We start from the raw sequence: 18102 nt of genomic DNA, 5'->3' as shown, positions 1-18102 counted from the left end.
AGAACAGGTCTAAATGCCAATTTTCCCAAAATAAACAAGTTGTATATAAAGAGTCCTAGCCTCCCCTCCCCCCACCCCACCCCACTTTCCAAAGGAAAGCTTGCTGTGAGGGAGTGGGTGGTACATGGATGGGTTCCCCTCTGAAACATAGAGTGAGCCACCTTAGGGTTGGTGGAATTACACCGAGTCGGAGGGATGGGGCTCAGGCACGGAGGTGGTTAAAGGCTCTCAGGTAGAACAGACCATGGAGGCCCCAAGATAAGGTCTTCAAGGAAGTAGCAGGATAGGCCCGAGTCAAGATGCATCAAGGGATCAGCTCTGAGAGAGGAGCCTCCCAGTAAATGATGCAGAGAGAGTGATAAAGAAGTGAGGGAAGAGGCCTAGCCTGAGTATAAGAGTTTCCCAGAGGTAGGAAAAAACTGTAAGTAGTCAAGTTATCCTCATGAGTTGCTTCTATGAGAGAACCTTGCAAAATATTCCTAAAGTACATTAATTTTCCAGAAGTATATGAATTCATGTCCAGAAGTAGGGTTACCAGACGTCTGGATTTCCCCAGACATGTTCTCCTTTTGAGGACATGTCCGGGGATCTGGATGGCTTTTCAAACCCCGGCACTTTGTCCGGCTTTTGAAAAGCCTCTTCAAATCGCGTCTGACAGTGAGAAAATCCACGGTATGCGCCGATTTCCTCCCTGCCTGACAAGAGCAGGCAATGGGGGGGGGGGGGGGGCGGGGCGGGGGGCGGGATTAGGGACTTAAGGGCGGAACTGGGTGGAACTGGGCGGATCTAGGGACAGATCTAGGGGTCCAGATTTTCCAATTGGAATATCTGGCAACCCTATTCAGAAGGAAACTGAGACAGCATTAATTGCCACAGTGTTTGGGCCTGAGTAGGAGCCAGCCTCAAGAGTATTGACTGGAACAATATTATGTGATGGGGAGAGACTCTACTTGAAAGGACTAAGCCTGTGAAGTAACAGAACTGACTACAGCCTTTTTGGTGTACATAAATAAAGTACTTTTGACTTTTTATCTGCAACCTATATATATTTGTGTGCCACTTTTTTATGAGGTCCTGCAGCCAGCCCAAGCTGCACTGTCACACTTGCATATCTTTATCTAATCTACAGTGTTCCCCCGTGAATTCGCGATTTGCAAACTCACTCATTCGCGGTCTGCTCAGACTCTTCCAGTAGTAAAGTCGGGCTACACCAATCAGGAGCTGCGTGTTAAAGCAGCTCCTGACTGGTGTAGCCCGACTTTACTCTAGTATCCTCTAGAACATAAGAATTGTCGCTGCTGGGTCAGACCAGTGGTCCATCGTGCCCAGCATTTCGCTTTCGCGGCGGCCCCTAGGTCAAAGACCAGTGCCCTAACTGAGACTAGCCTTACCTGCATATGTTCCAGTTCAGCAGGAACTTGTCTAACTATCTTGAATCCCTGGAGAGTGTTTTCCCCTATAACAGCCTCCGGAAGAGCGTTCCAGTTTTCCACCACTCTCTGGGTGAAGAAGAACTTCCTTACGTTTCTACGGAATCTGTCCCCTTTTAACTTTAAAAGAGTGCTCTCTTGTTCTCTCTACCTTGGAGAGGGTGAACAACCTGTCTTTGTCTACTAAGTCTATTCCCTTCAGTATCTTGAATGTTTCTATCATGTCCCCTCTCAGACTCCTCTTTTTAAGGGAGAAGAGGCCCAGTTTCTCTAATCATTGGCGCACCTTGATGCATTCTCTTAAGTGTGATATTCAGCACTTAACTGGTTATAGGTTACAACATAAATGCTGGCTTTTACCAAACCAGGGTAGAGGATTTTTTTTTTTTTTTTTACTGCGGGCCGGCGAGGTAAATGCTCCGATGCTCATAGGAATTGAATGAGCGTTGGAGTATTTACCTCACCAGCTCACAGTAAAAAGCTCTACTGCAGTTTAGCAAAAGGAGCCCAAAGATAGGGCTGTTTTTGTTGTTGTTGTTGTTGGGTGGGTGTGTAGTGTTTATATTTTTGGGGGGAGGGTTTGTTTTTGTTTTTTTTGTTGTTGTGTTTTTGTTGTTTTTTTTAAATGCGGTTTTATGTATTTAACCTGGCCAGTTAATTTCTGAATATTGGCACTTAATCAGTGAAGTGCTGCCTTCAATCCTGGCATGTCCCCAAAATGGCCTGTTTTCAGTTCAGTGCTAACCGGTCTGCAATCGTGCACACCCAAACAGGAAGGGATGCTCTTTTGTGCCCTGCTGGTAGCTATAGTGTTCTCGATCTTTTGAAAACTGAGCAGGGACCCTGTCTTGAATGTTCTAATATATAGCGCCGCTTATGTCTAGCGGTGCTATAGAAACGATATCTATATCTGAGAGTATGGCACAGAGGTTATAGCTACAGCCTCAGCACCCTGAGGTTATGGGTTCAAACCCATACTGTTCCTTGTGACCCTAGGCAGGTCTCTTGTCCCCCATTGCTGCAGATATGTTATATAGATTGTGAGCCTACTGGAACTGACAGGGAAAAAATGCTTTGAGTACCTGAACAAATTCATGTAAACCGTTCTGTGCTCCCCTGGGAGAATAGTGTAGAAAATTGAATAAATAATGTGAAAAGTTTCAGCTGCTGATAACCTCAGCTGGTATTGTGACATCATAATGTCTCATTCCACCAATATGAGCCAACCTCATCAGTGATGTCACAATGGCTTGACTGTCCTATAACTTGGCTCACTTTTACTAATCTTGATTTCTAGAGTGGTGCAGTGGTTAAAGCTACAGCCTCCGCACCCTGGGGTTGTGGGTTCAAATCCCACACTGCTCCTTGTGACCCTGGGCAAGTCACTTAATCCCCATTGCCCCAGGTACATTAGATAGTGAGCCCACTGGGACAGACAGAGAAAAATGCTTGTGTACATGAATAAATTCATGTAAACCATTTTGAGCTCCCCTGGGAGAATGACGTAAAAAATTGAATAATGATGATCTTTTCATGGAATATACTAACATACTAGGAACTGCTCATTTCCCTTAGGCTGGGTGTTTCCTACAAAGTTGGGAGGAGGAGGATTTCCAGACGTTTGGATGTTTGCTATTGAAATCAATGGGCAGCTTTTAGCCACTCACAAGATGGCCACCACATGCTGTGCTGGGTAGGAGCTCATATTACAGCTAATGTTGGCATGCAAATTCTTCTTGCTAGTTCTTCGGCTGGAAGCAGCGGAGCTGGCAGATCAGGTAGGCAAAGGGCTGGAAGCTGGAGTAGCAACTCTCAATTTGCATCCTGAAAACTTGGTGCGGGCAGTGGAAAATGCTTTGCTAAATGCTGAGGTGACGGAAAAGGTAGAGAGAGCTAATTTCTAATACTACTTATTATTTCTATAGTGCTACTAGACATTCAGCAGAGACAGTCCCTGATCAAAAGAGCTTACAATCTAGTCAAGACAAACAATTGGACAAGAAGGTGCATCTATGCACAGGACTTAGGTGGGGGAACCACATACAGCTGCATTATGATGTCATCAAGAATTCTGGGGATGACCCAGATGCATTGTGATGTCACTGAGTGTTCAGACAGCTTCTACTACAACTAATTCTATACCACTACTAGACATAAGCAGTGCTGTACATCAAAACACAGAAGAGACAGTTCCTGCTCAAAAGAGCTTACCATCTAGTCAAGACAAACAATTGGACAAGAAGGTGCATCAGTTCCCTGTGCTCGGGTGAGGGAATTGCATTACATTATGGATTTCTATTCCGCCATTACCTTGCGGTTCAAGGCGGATTGCGAAAGAGTTTAAGGTGGATTACAAAAATATCTGGTCATTTTTCAGGGGAGATAGAGAGAATATCAGGTTATTTCCAGGGGAGATAAGAGTAGATTAGGTTTTTTGGGGAGGTGGGGGAGGTGGTGGGAGGAAAGACGGAAGCTTGTGGTAAGTCTTTGTCAGGGAATGATAAGTCAGGTATTGGCGCTTAGAAGGTGGGTTGGAGTTTGGACTTGGAAGCAGCTTCCAAGAAGTGGGCTCTGAGTCTGGATTTGAATACTGCTAGAGACGGAGCTTCACTTACCCAGTCAGGCCGTTTGTTCCAATCGTACAGTGCAGGGATGGGAAGATTGGTGCACATGGTGCCTGCGGAGATTTATAAATGAAGTGCAGACCTACACTAAGGCAGGATGAGAAAGGTTGTCTGAAAAATACAAGGTTTGATGGAACTGGATTTTGTCTCATTTCTTTTCCAGATTTTTAATATTGTACTATCCTATGTCGGCATAGTATGTTTCTGGTACTTTTGTCCCTGCTGAGCTGAACAATAATGATCATAGGAAAAAAATAAAATGGACAGTCTAGTGTAAAGCAGTTTTACAAGTTCTGGGCTAGGCACATAACCTATAACGTGTGTAAATGTTATCAAACGTATACTGTAAGTGGCTGCTAGCAAGGATGTCTCCCATACAAAAAGCATTAATCCCAATGATTTGTTGTCTTGGCATGACAATAAGCAGTACTGTTTCGTTTCACATGAAACATGCAGTGGCCAACTTAGGGAAATATTCTGCAAGATGCCAGCACGTTTGCTTGTAGGATTCCTCTGTGCAGATTAACTCTGGAGTTTCTTGGTGGCTAACTGGTCCCCCGCCCTTCATTGGCTAAAGCTACCGACTCTCGGCAACATTCATTACTGCAAAGAGAAAACGCTTTAGTTGAAAACCAAAATCCGTTGTAAAGAATTGGTAATTGGAGATTTACGGTAATTAATTCCTTTCCAATCTTTACCGCCTGAAGCAGTAAGTCTCGTTTCTTCTCATGTTGTATGTGTTAGGGAAGTGAATTGCTATGCGATTACCTTGTCTTGCCTTATTTTGTCTCATTTCCCCCAGGATGACTTTATGTAACTTCTTGCTGACCCTTTAAGCCTGTCTTAGAACTCTGCTGCCCACATTGTTACTATGGGACATGTGCAAGGGTATTTGAGCCCTAGGTCAGTGATTCCCCCAAACTGTCCTGGGGAACCCCCAGCCAGTTGGGTTTTCAGGATATCCACAATAAATATGAATGAGAGAAATTTTGCATCTCGTGGAGGCAGTGCATGCAAATGTCTCATGTTGGTTAAAAATTTCATATACCGCATAGCCTAAAGGATCCAAGCGGTTCACATTCATTAAGAAAAGAACTCCATTTAAAAATCATAAAATACTATAACAATTCTAAACATAAAACTCAATAAACCATAACTAATACAACTGAAAATTTTCATAAAAGAAATTAGTCATTACATAAATCGAGATTACAGTCCCAGATTCAATTCTTCAATTTGAGAAAGCCAGTTGGAAAAAAAATGTGCTTTTAAATATCTTAAAATTTATATACGATTCTTCTTTTCTCAAGTTATTCCATAGCCACAAAACTAACTAAAAGAACGCACAATCTCTAGTTGATGCAACTACCCTATTGTCTTTCAAAGATCGTCATAAACGCCTTGGGGCATAAAATAACACCATTATAAAGATATGAAGGCTGTAGCTGAAATAATGCTCTATGTGCCAACATCAGGATCTTAAATTTGATCCTAAATTCCATTGGTAGCCAATGGAATTTTAAATACAAAGGTGTCGCGTGATCACGAATATATGCAAGGCCTACCAATCTAATCACAGCATTTTGTACTGTTTGAGCGCTTCAACTGTCCTGACCCTATACCTGCATATACGAAATTACCATAATCTGACTTTGACAATGCAAAGGCATCTCGGATGGCTCTAAGCTGTCTTGATGCTCCAAAACCTTTAGCAACTAAGGTTGAAACCTGCTCCTCAACGTTTAGATGACAATTGATTATAATCCCCAAGTATCTGAAACTATTTACTAGCTTTACACTAATTATTTAAAGGAAAATCCAATTGCGGTGTTGCCTTTCTCCTGAGATACAACATGCTATAGGCTTAGATACCCTGAAAACCTAACCAGGGGGGTGGGCGGGGGGGGTGTCCCCCCCCTCCCCGGACAGGTTTGCAAATCATTGCCTTAGGTCCTTAGTCTTCGCTTCCAGTCTTTGAGGGTCACCAACAGAGCAGGTTTACAGAATATTTCTAATAAGAAAAAGAGAGAGTATGCATAATCATTAGGGATATCCTGAAAACGACCTGTTGGCAGCTCTCAAAGGCTGGGAATGAACTATGAACCTTCAGCCATATCCCTCCCATATGCCATTCCACCTCCTGTCTCTCCCCCCCCCCCCCCCACACACACACATTTACATACAAATACACATACATTCAATTCTGGTCGCTTTATGTAATGTAATGTAATTTATTTCTTATATACCGCTACATCCGTTAGGTTCTAAGCGGTTTACAGAAAATATACATTAAGATTAGAAATAAGAAAGGTACTTGAAAAATTCCCTTACTGTCCTGAAGGCTCACAATCTAACTAAAGTACCTGGAGGGTAATAGAGAAGTGAAAAGTAGAGTTAGAGGAAAAATAAAAATAAAATAAACATTTTAACAAGACAGCATTGATTCACCAAAATATTAAGATCCTAGGTATAACATTCGACACGAAATTATCATACCACGATCATATAAGCAATGTGGTCAAATCTACCTTTTTTAGATTACGCCAAATTCGATCTGTTGCAAAATTCTTATGCGAAAAATCTTTAAATATCCTAATACATTCCCTTATCATTTCCAAATTAGATTATTGCAATGCTTTGTTCATGGGCATATCCCAAAAAGAAATTAGACGCCTTCAAATCATACAGAACGCTTCCATAAAAATAATTTATAAAGCTAAGAAATTCGACCACGTCACTCCTTTACTTAAAGAGTCCCACTGGCTTCCCGTGGTACATCGTATTCAATATAAAATTTGTTTGCTTACGTTCAAATCAATAATGTCCCAAACCCCAGCTTTCATTTTTAGAGTCCTAATTCCCTATATAACTTCAAGAACTCTTAGATCTCAGGACCAACATCTATTGGCTATTCCATCATTGAAAGTTATAAACACTAGACGGCTTACTATTTTTTCAGTGACCGCACCACAATCCTGGAATAATCTTCCTATATATATTAGAGAAGAAAAGAACTTAGTTAATTTTAAGACTAAGCTTAAAAGTTTCTTATTCAATGACGCTTTTAATTAATATTTAATGATGTTTTTAGTTGATATACAACTTTATAATCTTTCTTATCTTTTACATTTTTATTCATGTTTTTATTCCCTCCCTATTGTTGTAATCCTGAAATATAAAATTTGATACATGATGTAACCCTTTAAATATCGTTTCCCTAATGTTTCATGATTGTAAGTTTTTGTAATTATGTAATTTTATTTATAAATGTAATAACTACCCCAAGTTTTTATTTATTCATTATGGATTGTATATCGCCTAGAATGTAGAATAGGCGATTAATCAAATTGCATAATAAACTTGATAAACTTGATAAACTTGATAAATACTTTGGAAGGTAGAAGAGAGGAGAGAAAGGAATAGAAGCAGAAGGGGGAGCTGTTGAACAGTAGAATTCTGGAGAAATTTAAATGATAGAAACAGAACAAAACAAAGACAAAAGGCAAAACAAGAAAGACTTTATCTCAAGAAAGTCATAGCGGAACTAGGAAAAGTTCAAAGAGGAGTGAAAAAGATGATAAAGGGGATGGAACTCCTCTCGTATGAGGAAAGAATAAAGGTTAGGACTCTTCAGCTTGGAAAAGAGACGGCTGAGGGGAGATAGGATTGAAATCTACAAAATCCTGAATGGTGTAGAATGGGTGCAAGTTAATCAATTTTTTTTACTCCATCAAAATTACAAAGACTAGGGGACTCTCGAAGTTAAAGGGAAATACTTCTAAAACCAATAGGAGAAATATTTTTTCACTCCGTAAAGTGTTAAACTCTGTATTGCCAGAGGATGGGGTAAGAGCGGTCAATGTAGCTGGCTTTAAAAAAAAAAAAAAAGGTTAGGACAAGTTCCTGGAGGAAAAGTCCATAGTCTGCTGTTGAGACAGACATGAGGGAAGCCACTGCTTGCCCTGGATCGGTAACATGGAATGATGCTACTTTTTGGGGGGTTTGCTGAGTGCTTATGACTTAGATTGGCCTCCATGAAGACAGGCTACTGGTCTAACCCAGTAAGGCTATTCTCATGTTCTTATGTTCACATACAGCATTCTCTTCTCTCTCTTCTTCTCCTCCCCCAGTCCCCAGGTTTAGTTTTCCTTGCACCGTCTTGGGCATTTAAATATGTAAGCAGCTGTTAGTGTGTCCCTGGACGTTGATTTTTCAATGAGGAACCATGAAGGAGCAAAGAGCAGTTATTGCACGTTCAGTGTGTCTGCCTCGCCCCTAAAAGCTTAAATTGGGGAAACTGTTGCTCAGTGCTTCATGCCACCGTTTCTTAAGCTGGAATGACTGGTGGGAGGGGGGAGAGGGAGAAAAAGAACTGGGTGTCTCTGAGCCCTGGCCACCAGTTACCTTTTATAGGAGCAGCAATAGGATGGGATCAGAGAGACAAAAAGTGCCTATTCTCATCCATGTCTCTCTCTCCTCAACCCCACCCCTCATCTCCTGTCATTTTGAATGTGCTGTACTTAAACAAACAATGTCAGGTTTTCATCTGAGACCCGTTTCGTGTGTGAACCATGGGGTCCACTGATCTTGCAGCACAGCACTGGCCCCACTGGAGGAGGTGTGCCAAGGGCAAGCTTTGACTCAATGGGCCACCTACTCTGTTGCAGCACCATTATTGAACTCCCTCACTGTCCATTTAGGACAAGAACATTGTTCTTCAAATTGGTCTCAAAACATTCCCATTCCACGACGCGTTTAGTATTTAAAGTGTGTTCCCCCATCTTTGAATACTAGTCTTAAGTATTTGGATCGGTCCCGCTTGGCCTCAGCTGCCTTCCCTTTCATCCCTCCCTTCAGATATCTTTCCCACTCTTTCAGTCTGTCCCTTCCCGCATCCTAAATTTCTGTAATGTATCCTTCGACCATTTCTCCTTTTGTGTCCCACGATTCCCTATAGTGTGTCATTGTCTGGCTCCCCCCCCCACCTTCTTTGTATTTTTAGTAGAAACATTTGTAAAAAGAAGAGCGACCAAGATGATAAAGGGGATGGAGCTCCTCTCATATGAGGAAAGACTAAAACGGTTAGGGCTCTTCAGCTTGGAAAAGAGACGGCTGAGGGGAGTCTACAAAATCCTGAGTGGAGTAGAACGGGTACAAGTGGATCGATTTTTTTTCACTTCAGTCAAAAATTACAAAGACTAGGACACTCGAAGTTTCAGGGAAATATTCTTAAAACAAATAGGAGGAAATTATTTTTCACTTGGAGAATAGTTAAGCTCTAGAACGCGTTGCCAGAGGATTTGGTAAAAGCGGATAGTGTAGCTGGCTTTATACGGTGCTGAAATATTGGCACCAAAATTTCCACATGCAAATTAATTAGGTTACAAGCCAATTATGCATTTATCACCACGTATGCCGGGACTGGAGACCTGTTCTAGTATATAGATCCGGAAGCTGTCTTGAGATTGACTGGGGCTTATTTTATTTTAATTTTCTTTTTTTTCTGGGTTTGCTTAATTTTTGCTGTTTCTTTTTATTTATGCCTTGATTTTGCAATTTTTATAGTTTTTCCACATGTTCAGTCTTGTACGCCTTTTGAATCTACATTACACCTCTTTCTCTTCATTTTCTTCATCATTTACTTAAATATTTATTCCGCATTTTACTATTTTTAGATTCTGAGCCCACTGGGACAGAGAGGGATAATCTCTTTGGATTGAATGATGTATCCCTGATTTTACTGTACTAGTATTTTAAACTGCTTATTACTTATGTACAAGTGGTTTATCAAATGTAATAAATCAAATTAAATTTTTGCAGTTAATTCGCAATAATTGACATTTTTTGCATTTTATTATTTAATAATTTATATTCTGCATATCCTACAATTCTATGTGGATTACAAATTATTCAGGTACTCTATCTAATGTACCTGGGGCAGTGGGGATTAAGTGATTTGCCCGGGGTCACAAGGAGTAGTGTGGGATTTGAACTCACAACCTCAGGGTGCTGAGACTCTAGCTCTAACCACTGTGCCACATCTCCCCATACCTTATTTTAGAATTTTCTGCTCCTAAATCACCTGACGGCACGGCCAGGAAAGGACAGGGGCAATCCTAAAAGTTCTATGGCCCCATTTCTGTGCCAAAATGCCTGGCGTTGGACACTTGCATTAACACCAGGTTTTGGCTAATGTGACTACTGGCCCCAAACATTTGGCAAGGAAATGGGCTGTAAGAGGTATTCTAGAAATCACGTTCAACCCCCAAAGTGCACTTTATAGAATATTGCGCCATACCAGGTTTGTTTTTTTTTCATATGCCAAAATCTTAGTGCCATTTAAAGAATACCCTCCTCCCTCCCACCAAACTGCAAAAGGGCTGCAATGGTCTACCAATTCAGCACAGAAGGAACATTAGATGCCAGCACTCGGAAAGGCACCCAGGAAAGCACATACTTAGAAGCATAGAAACATGATGGCAGATAAAGGCCAAATGGCCCATCCAGTCTGCCCATCTGTAGTATCCACTGTCTCTTCCTCTCTCCAAGAGATCCAATGTGTCTAGGGTTACCAGATTTTCTCTGGTAAAAGAAGACACGTGGACCGGCCCTATTCCAGCCCTGCCCAGTTCTGCCCCCCGAAACCAGCTCCACACAAACCTCGTCTCTTCGGGCCAGGGCTGGACTGCATCTACACATGCACAGATGCAATATGCACTCCAGCCCTGGCCCCGATCTCGCCAGCTTTTCAAAACCCAGACAAAGTGCCTGGTTTGGTTTGGGGGTTTTGGGGTTTTTTTTAGGGGGGGGGGTTAAGCCATCCGAACATGTCCTCTAAAAGAGGACATGTCTGGGGGAAATCTGGATGTCTGGTAACCCTACATGTGCCCATCCCATGCTTTCTTGAATTCCAACAGTCTCTGTCTCCATCACCGCTTCCGGGAGACTGTTCCACGCATCTACCACCCTTTCTGTAAAAAAGTATTTCCTTGGATTACTCCGGAGCCTATCGCCTCTTGACTTCATCCTTTGCCCTCTCATTTCAGTGCTTCCCATCAAATGAAAGGCTCGCCTCATGTGCATTTATGCCATGTAGGTATTTAAATATCTCTCAATAGAAATCAAATAGTAGCAAATCAAAAAATCACAAAATGTGCTACAAGCCAGAGGTGAGCTGGCCAAACGAGATACTCATTCTTCACCGTTTGTGCGCCATGATGAAGAAAAACTAGCTGGTATTGAATCCCTGAGGCAGCCAGTCAACAATGAAACAAGGCTCTTGTTGGAGGCGAATGATGAATAGATGATCGCGCAGTGAAGCTCGCAGTTTTCCGGGTCAACTATCGCTGGTGGAAAGCATGAACATTCTTACCTCAGCTAAGTGAAATTTTTTTTCTTTCCCATCTGTGCACAGTGGTGAGCGGTTGGCCGATTTGAGAGATGTTTATCAACATGGTGGAGTTTTGTTGGTTTTTGTTATGGGTTTGTTTGGTTTTTTTTGCCAATGACAAAAAGTCTAATATGTTTAATATTTGAGGTTTTTTCTCCACCTTTTTGTGTGAATTAGTATTTCGTTTGGTCAGCCCACCTCTAGCTTGTAGCATTTTTTTTTGTGTGGTTTTTTTAAATTTTTTTATTTAAATGTCTCTATCGTATCTCCTCTTTTCCACCTTTCCTCCAAAGTATACAGATTGAGATCTTTAAGTCTGTCCCTATACGCCTTATGACGAACACCACACACCATTTTAGTAACCTTCCTCTGGACCGATTCCATCCTTTTTGAAGGTGCAAGGTGGCAAGAAACCTATTTTGGCTCTCCTGGTACCATTTGCCCAGTTCTTTCTCCAAATAATTTTTATATCTCCATAAGCTTCAGAATTGAAATACAAGCAGCTTTTATTCTAACTACTGTATAAGCCTGTTTTGTAAAAGTCCCCCACACTCATCTCCCTGAGGATCACTGAATACTTATGCCTCATTCCTAAACGTCCTGGCAACAGTATATAATGAGAATTGGGACAACAACCTTCTGATATGTTCAGATTTTGACTGCTGGATGTGGCAAACAGGGGGAGCTTTCAGAAACTGTACCTTTCTTCTCAAGAGTGAAAACAAGTGGGAAACAGAAGAGGCATATTCATGGTTTTGTTGATTTTAAGTACACAGTAACTTTATTTTAACGAAGCTGGCTGGAGAGGGGGTGTTAATAGGGCTGGTCTTCAGAGCTCACTACAGATATTAGGTAGAAGATTGAGCATTGACGCAACAAGATGTTTCCGGGACAGCAGATCTCCTATTAATACCCTGTGCTGACCAGCTCACGTGCTTTGCAAAATTCATGGGAAGGTTAACCATGATGCCCAGGAGAACTCTCCTAGCAAAGTCCTAATAACCTGGAGTGAAACGTTCTAGACACTCGATCATGTCCTTAGCTCTGGGGTGTTTGCAGAAGAAATGGTGAAAAGTTCAGAAAACCGGTGTTAAATGTTTTTCGCATATCCAATAATCCTGTATTACAATTCAGCCCATGTGAAGAGAACTGTCCAGCACTTACAATCATTATTTCCTAAACAGTAAATGTAATCGTTCTACGAAGATGATGATACTAAAATTACAACACTATTTTTGTCTTGTTGATATAGGGGTTCTTTAAGCTGCAGTACATAAGAACATAAGCAGTGCCTCTGCTGGGTCAGACCAGAGGTCCATCATGCCCAGCAGACTGCTCACGCAGCGACCCATCAGGTCCAGGACCTGTATAGTAATCCTCTATCTATACCCTTCTATCCCCTTTTTCTTCAGGAAATCGTCTAATCCCTTCTTAAACCCCAATACCGTATTCTGTCCTATCGCACCATCTGGAAGCGCATTCCAGGTGTCCACCACCCTTTGGGTGAAGAAGAACTTCCTAGCATTGGTTCTGAATCTGTCTCCTCTTACTTTATCCGAATGCCCTCTCGTACTTGTAGTTTTCGAAAGTTTGAAGAATCTGTCCCTCTCCACTTTCTCTATGCCCTTCATGATCTTGTAAGTCTCTATCATGTCCCCTCTAAGTCTCCGCTTTTCCAGGGAAGAGCCCCAGTTTCTCCAATCTTTCAGCATATGAAAGGTTTTCCATACCTTTTATCATTCGCTAAGCTTACCACAACTTAATAGGGCTTCCCTGTCATGAGTAGCAGATGAATCCAGACCAGTGGGTTGTGTCAATTCATAGGCAGTGGAATGCTTTTTTTTTTTTTTTTTTTTTTTTGGGGGGGAGGGCAAAAGCTCCAACCTAGCCCAGCAGGATCTTGTGGCATGACAATTCCCCTACCTTACCTTCCCCATCTACTATAATTTTAAATTAAGGGACCCCTGTGGCCCCCAAATCAATCACAGGTACCCTAGCCTCTGGTGTCTCCGGAGTGGACAGTACTGGTGACAGATGCCAGTCTGACGGGCTGGGGAGCTCACTGCCTTCACCTCAATGCCCATCTTTATAGGGACAGAGTTCTATTACATTGTGGCATAAAAATAAAACGGCCTATCTCTGATCTTCCGGTCTTCCCCCTGTAAACATAATCCAGTCCAGGTTTTGTTGTGAACCAATAAGTTTACTTAGATTAGGAGGTATAATAAGTGTCTGCAAATAAATAATTAAATGCCAAGTAGAGACTACTGGGAAGATGTAAGTATTCTAATGCATGCAGCAGTCGGAGAGATAAGGAGCTAAGTGAATTATAAATACATTTGAAATGTGAAAGAACAGAAATATCCTGGGACCCCCAGTGAAACACGGCTTTTCCTGCTGCCTGTGTTGTCATAGGGCAGGCTGGACCACGGGGTGAGCTGGTAAACATTAATGATATGGTAATACACTATTTCCTGTGGCTTGCATGTCCGATCCCTGGCATTAAGAGAGCTTTCATTCGGGCTGGTATTTAACCAATTGGCAGATAAAAGGAGCCTGTCTTATATGGAAAAAGTATATACAGTAGTTGGTTTGTCAGTGGTTTTATATCCAGCCCTCAGATTTTTCTAATAATGAAACCTTTTATTTTCCAGAGGGCCTCCTGAGCCAGCCTTTCACCTTTTCCCTTTTGTTTATTATAATTTAGCTCACTTTTACCTTCAGGACTGCCTTGCATTCAGCTTCTGACGGAGATATAGGCAAAGCTAGTGTTGGTCAAAGTACTTTAAGTAAAAGTAAAAATACACGTATTTTTAATACTTAAGTAAAAGTACAGTGAACACATTAAAAAAAAAATTGCCTAATATAATACTTTTTGAGTAAAAGTATTGTAACAACGATAAAGGCAACTATTTTTAACTTTTTATCCCAACAATTTTATTGCTCTACAAGTCAATCCACATTGCTTTCTGTAAAACTAAGTTTTGAAAATGGCTGTCACTCATTCAAATGAGATTGTGAGTCACTATTAAACCAGCACTGCCAAAAAGGTATTCAACAACCACATTGGCAGAAAGTGGATTGCTCAGTCTGAGTACAAAGTTAGAACATAAGAATAGCCTTACTGGGTCAACCCAGTAGCCTGTTCTCACAGTGGCCAATCCAGGTCACTAGTACTTGGCAAAAACCCAAGGAATACCACATTCCATGCTAACGATCCAGGGCAAGCAGTGGCTTCTGCCATGTCTGTCTCACTAACAGACTATGGACTTTTCCTCCAGGAAATTGTCCAAACCTTTCTTAAAACCAGCTATGCTATCTGCTCTTACCACAACCTCTGGCAATGCTTTCCAGAGCTTAACTATTCTCTGAGTGAAAAAAAAATGTCCTCTATTGGTTTTAAAAGTATTTCCTTGTAACTTCGAGTGTCCCCTAGTCTTTGCAATTTTTGATGGAGCGAAAAATCGATCCACTTGTACCCATTCTAATCCACTCAGGATTTTGTAGACTCCCCTCAGCCATCTCTTTTCCAAGCTGAATTGCCCTAACCGTTTTAGTCTTTCCTCATACAAGAGGAGCTCCATTCCTTTTACCATCTTGGTCGCTCTTCTTTTTACAAATTTTTCTAATAAAAATACAAAGAAGGGAGGAGCCAAACAATGACACACTATAGGGAACTAAAGGATCAAATATTCCATAGAGAAGCTTAAAGATAATATATGCACATTTAAATTGAATCCTGAAGTGGACTAGAAGCCAGTGAAGCTTTCTCAACAAAGGAGAAACATGATTGTACTTTCGCTTCCCGAATATAAGCTTAGCTTCCATATTTTGTATCAGCTGAAGTGGTTTTAGATTGCCCTGCTTAATGCCTAAATAGACTGAATTACAATAGTCTAGCTCGGCAAGCAGTGTAGCTTGTACCAATACTGAAAAATGTTCTTGATGGAACAATGATCTAACTTTCCTCAACATACATAGACTAAAAAAACACATGTCAAAGAATTTATTTGTTTATGAAATGAAAATGATGAATCGAGGATAATACCCAATACTCTAGAGGGAAAATCTATGTGCAATGAGATACCTGTATTCAGTATAACAGAAGTAGGAAGTTGTTTTTTTCTAAACTTGGTCCAACCCAAAGCAATTTGGTTTTAGCAGCATTAAATTTCATTTGGATGGACAATGCCCACATGTGGAGTTTAGAAATACAGCAATCTATACTAGAAGCCAAATTGCTTAGATCAGAGTTGACTTTTAATAAGACAAAAAAATCATCTACGTAAGTGAATATCTTAGTTGATTGGAAATACCATAACACCATAGATACTTGCCTATAGGTCACCCCTCCCCCCTTCTTTCCCCCTTAATGATGGCATCCATTTAGTGACTTGGGTTTAAGTTGTCCCCTCCCTTTCCTATCTACCCACTCTGGTTCCAGCATCTCCCCTTCCACAAAGCTATTTAGGAATCTAGCCATTCGGTACCGATCATAGTTGGGTAAATTACTGCCTTCAAGGAATGCCTGTTACCAAATAAACAACCTGACTCCCTCTTTTTTTTTTTTTTTTTTAATATTGGTAGGTATGAAACGACCACTGAACCCTTCCCATCCCCCAGGTAATAGACTTACAAAACTGGATCATGAAATCACCTGCTCAGATTGCCAGCCAACCTTGGAGGACCAGAGTGTGAAAAAGGATAAACGCCAATCATTCACCCTTTGTAAAGTGTGCAACATCCAGCTAAACTCCACTGCCCAGGCTGAGATTCACTACAATGGCAAGTCCCACCAGAAACGCTTAAAAAGGCTGTACCACAGGAAGGTGTCGGTTAAACAAGGTAAGTCACCAGCCTTCCTGGAATTCAGACCATGCTCTCGCATTTCATTTCTCCTTGGCCGTTTGAGATGTGACTTCTATATAGCTAAACTCTTTTTCACCGTGTGACCCCATTTTTACATGTACTGCAGTGAATTCAATTAGAGCATGAGTTTTCCCACACAATTAATTTTCTGATGATGTCTTTGGATAAATAGATAATGCAAGTTTAAGGGCTTGCCTTCTGTACTGAATATTTGCCAAGTTGAATGGCAACTGGTGTAGGAATAAGCTAACGGTGCCAGGGAGAGGATCTAAGGCATCCTGGTAATGGAATTAGTTGGGATTACAGCAGGAAGGAAGAAAGATTCACAGCAGGTACCTGCTTGGATCCCCATCCACTGTTTGTAGTTTGAGTTCAGTAGGAACCTGTGTGATATCAACCACCAAGATTCAGGTAATCACACGACTCCATATGGCATTATTAATGACTGCTATGGTTTATTAATGGAACATGGCTGGGAGAGGATGATTCTATCCCCCTCTTCCAATGCTTCCTAAGTGGGGGTTTCTTTTTATCAGTTGTGTAAGCCAAATTGAATGAATGAATGAAGGGGGGCCTAACAATTATCTGTAATAGCATGCTTAGTTTCTTTATTGTCACTTCAGGTTAGTTCTCTTGAGTCATTTGTCTCTCTGCCTTTCAGGAATAATAATTTATAGGATAAGCTGTATTGTAGAAAAGCATTGGCATCGTATCTGTGTTGCTTGACTGTTCTGATGTGTACTTGTTTATGCCGACATTGAGTTGTGTCTCTCTCTTATTTGAATTTCAGTGCTGTTTATAAGTAATGTTTTTGAAACTGTTTCAAGGTTGTCCTATTACTAAGTCTCTCAATTTACTGATTTTGAGTTTTCCTCATTCATTGTATTTGTTTATATAGTCGACTCTATTTAAGTGCAAGCGTCACGGACCGGTTTGTCACGTGCGCTTAAACGAAGTGTGTGAAGAGTCGAGCACCGTCATTTTTCTCGCAAGATCAGCAGCTCGGGACAGGATTCCATGCTTGCATCGATCACTGCCATCATATCTTAGGACAAGTGACCCGTAATCACGTTTGAAGTTTGCGACTATCCCTTGGTTTTCGTTGCTTTCATATTCAACAGGCAGGCACCTTGAAGCCAACAGCTTCACTACTTTTGAAAGCAGTGTATAGGCCTCTATTGCTTTAATTGGGAGACCATCTGTGAGCAACTGCAGAAGGACCTGGAGTACACTGCTCTCAGGGGACAGGCCCTTCCAATTTATTTACAAGTATACTGTAATAATGCCTAAGTGGTGTCTGACGTGGACACATTCAGCCACAGACAATGATTTATGTCCACACGATGCCATGGTGCAGTTCTGAAAGTTCGAACACATGGCCTGGCCTAGACTACTGTTCTGAAACATGCAGCTCATCTACGAGAGGTCCCCCTGTCATATAGCGCCCTATAGTAGTTAACAAAGCTCTGCTGTATTCCAGCTTGGGCAGTTACCTCACTACCATCAGGCGCCTGAATCCTTGAAATAATACGCTTCGGAGCCCTTGAGGTAACCAAAGATGCAAGCAGTTTCCCCGCTTTGTTACCCCAGCGATGGAGGCGATATTTATACAATCTGATATCTCTAAGGGCTCTTTCTGCCAATCATTAATTTGCCTACGTAGGTCAAAATATTGAGATCGAGCAGTCGTAGCACCCGGGGCATGTAAACTCCCACACAGCGCGGCCAGACGCTGTGTTAAGTCCAACAGAGTCTTATCTTGGGCTCTGCGCTTGCGGGTAGTATACTC

At 41.5% G+C, this 18102-nt stretch overlaps 1 protein-coding gene across 3 annotated transcripts in view; it reads left to right on the top strand.

Annotated features, from left to right (window-relative positions):
• The first annotated feature begins 3177 nt into the window (after positions 1-3177).
• Positions 3178-18102, top strand: part of C13H17orf113 (chromosome 13 C17orf113 homolog) — a 133854-nt gene continuing 118929 nt past the window's right edge. For 2 of the 3 annotated variants that reach the window (XM_033918117.1, XM_033918119.1), the window contains exons 1-2: positions 3178-3208; positions 16032-16289. In XM_033918117.1, coding sequence (XP_033774008.1) covers positions 16034-16289 — 256 coding nt within the window. In that variant the 5' untranslated portion in view covers positions 3178-3208; positions 16032-16033. The other variant, XM_033918118.1, reaches the window with a different exon arrangement.

This window comes from Geotrypetes seraphini, chromosome 13 (assembly GCF_902459505.1).
Source record: "Geotrypetes seraphini chromosome 13, aGeoSer1.1, whole genome shotgun sequence".
NCBI classification, from domain to species: Eukaryota; Metazoa; Chordata; class Amphibia; order Gymnophiona; family Dermophiidae; genus Geotrypetes; species Geotrypetes seraphini.
Note: the sequence above shows the minus strand (reverse complement) of the source record. Positions and strands in the feature narration are given on the sequence as shown.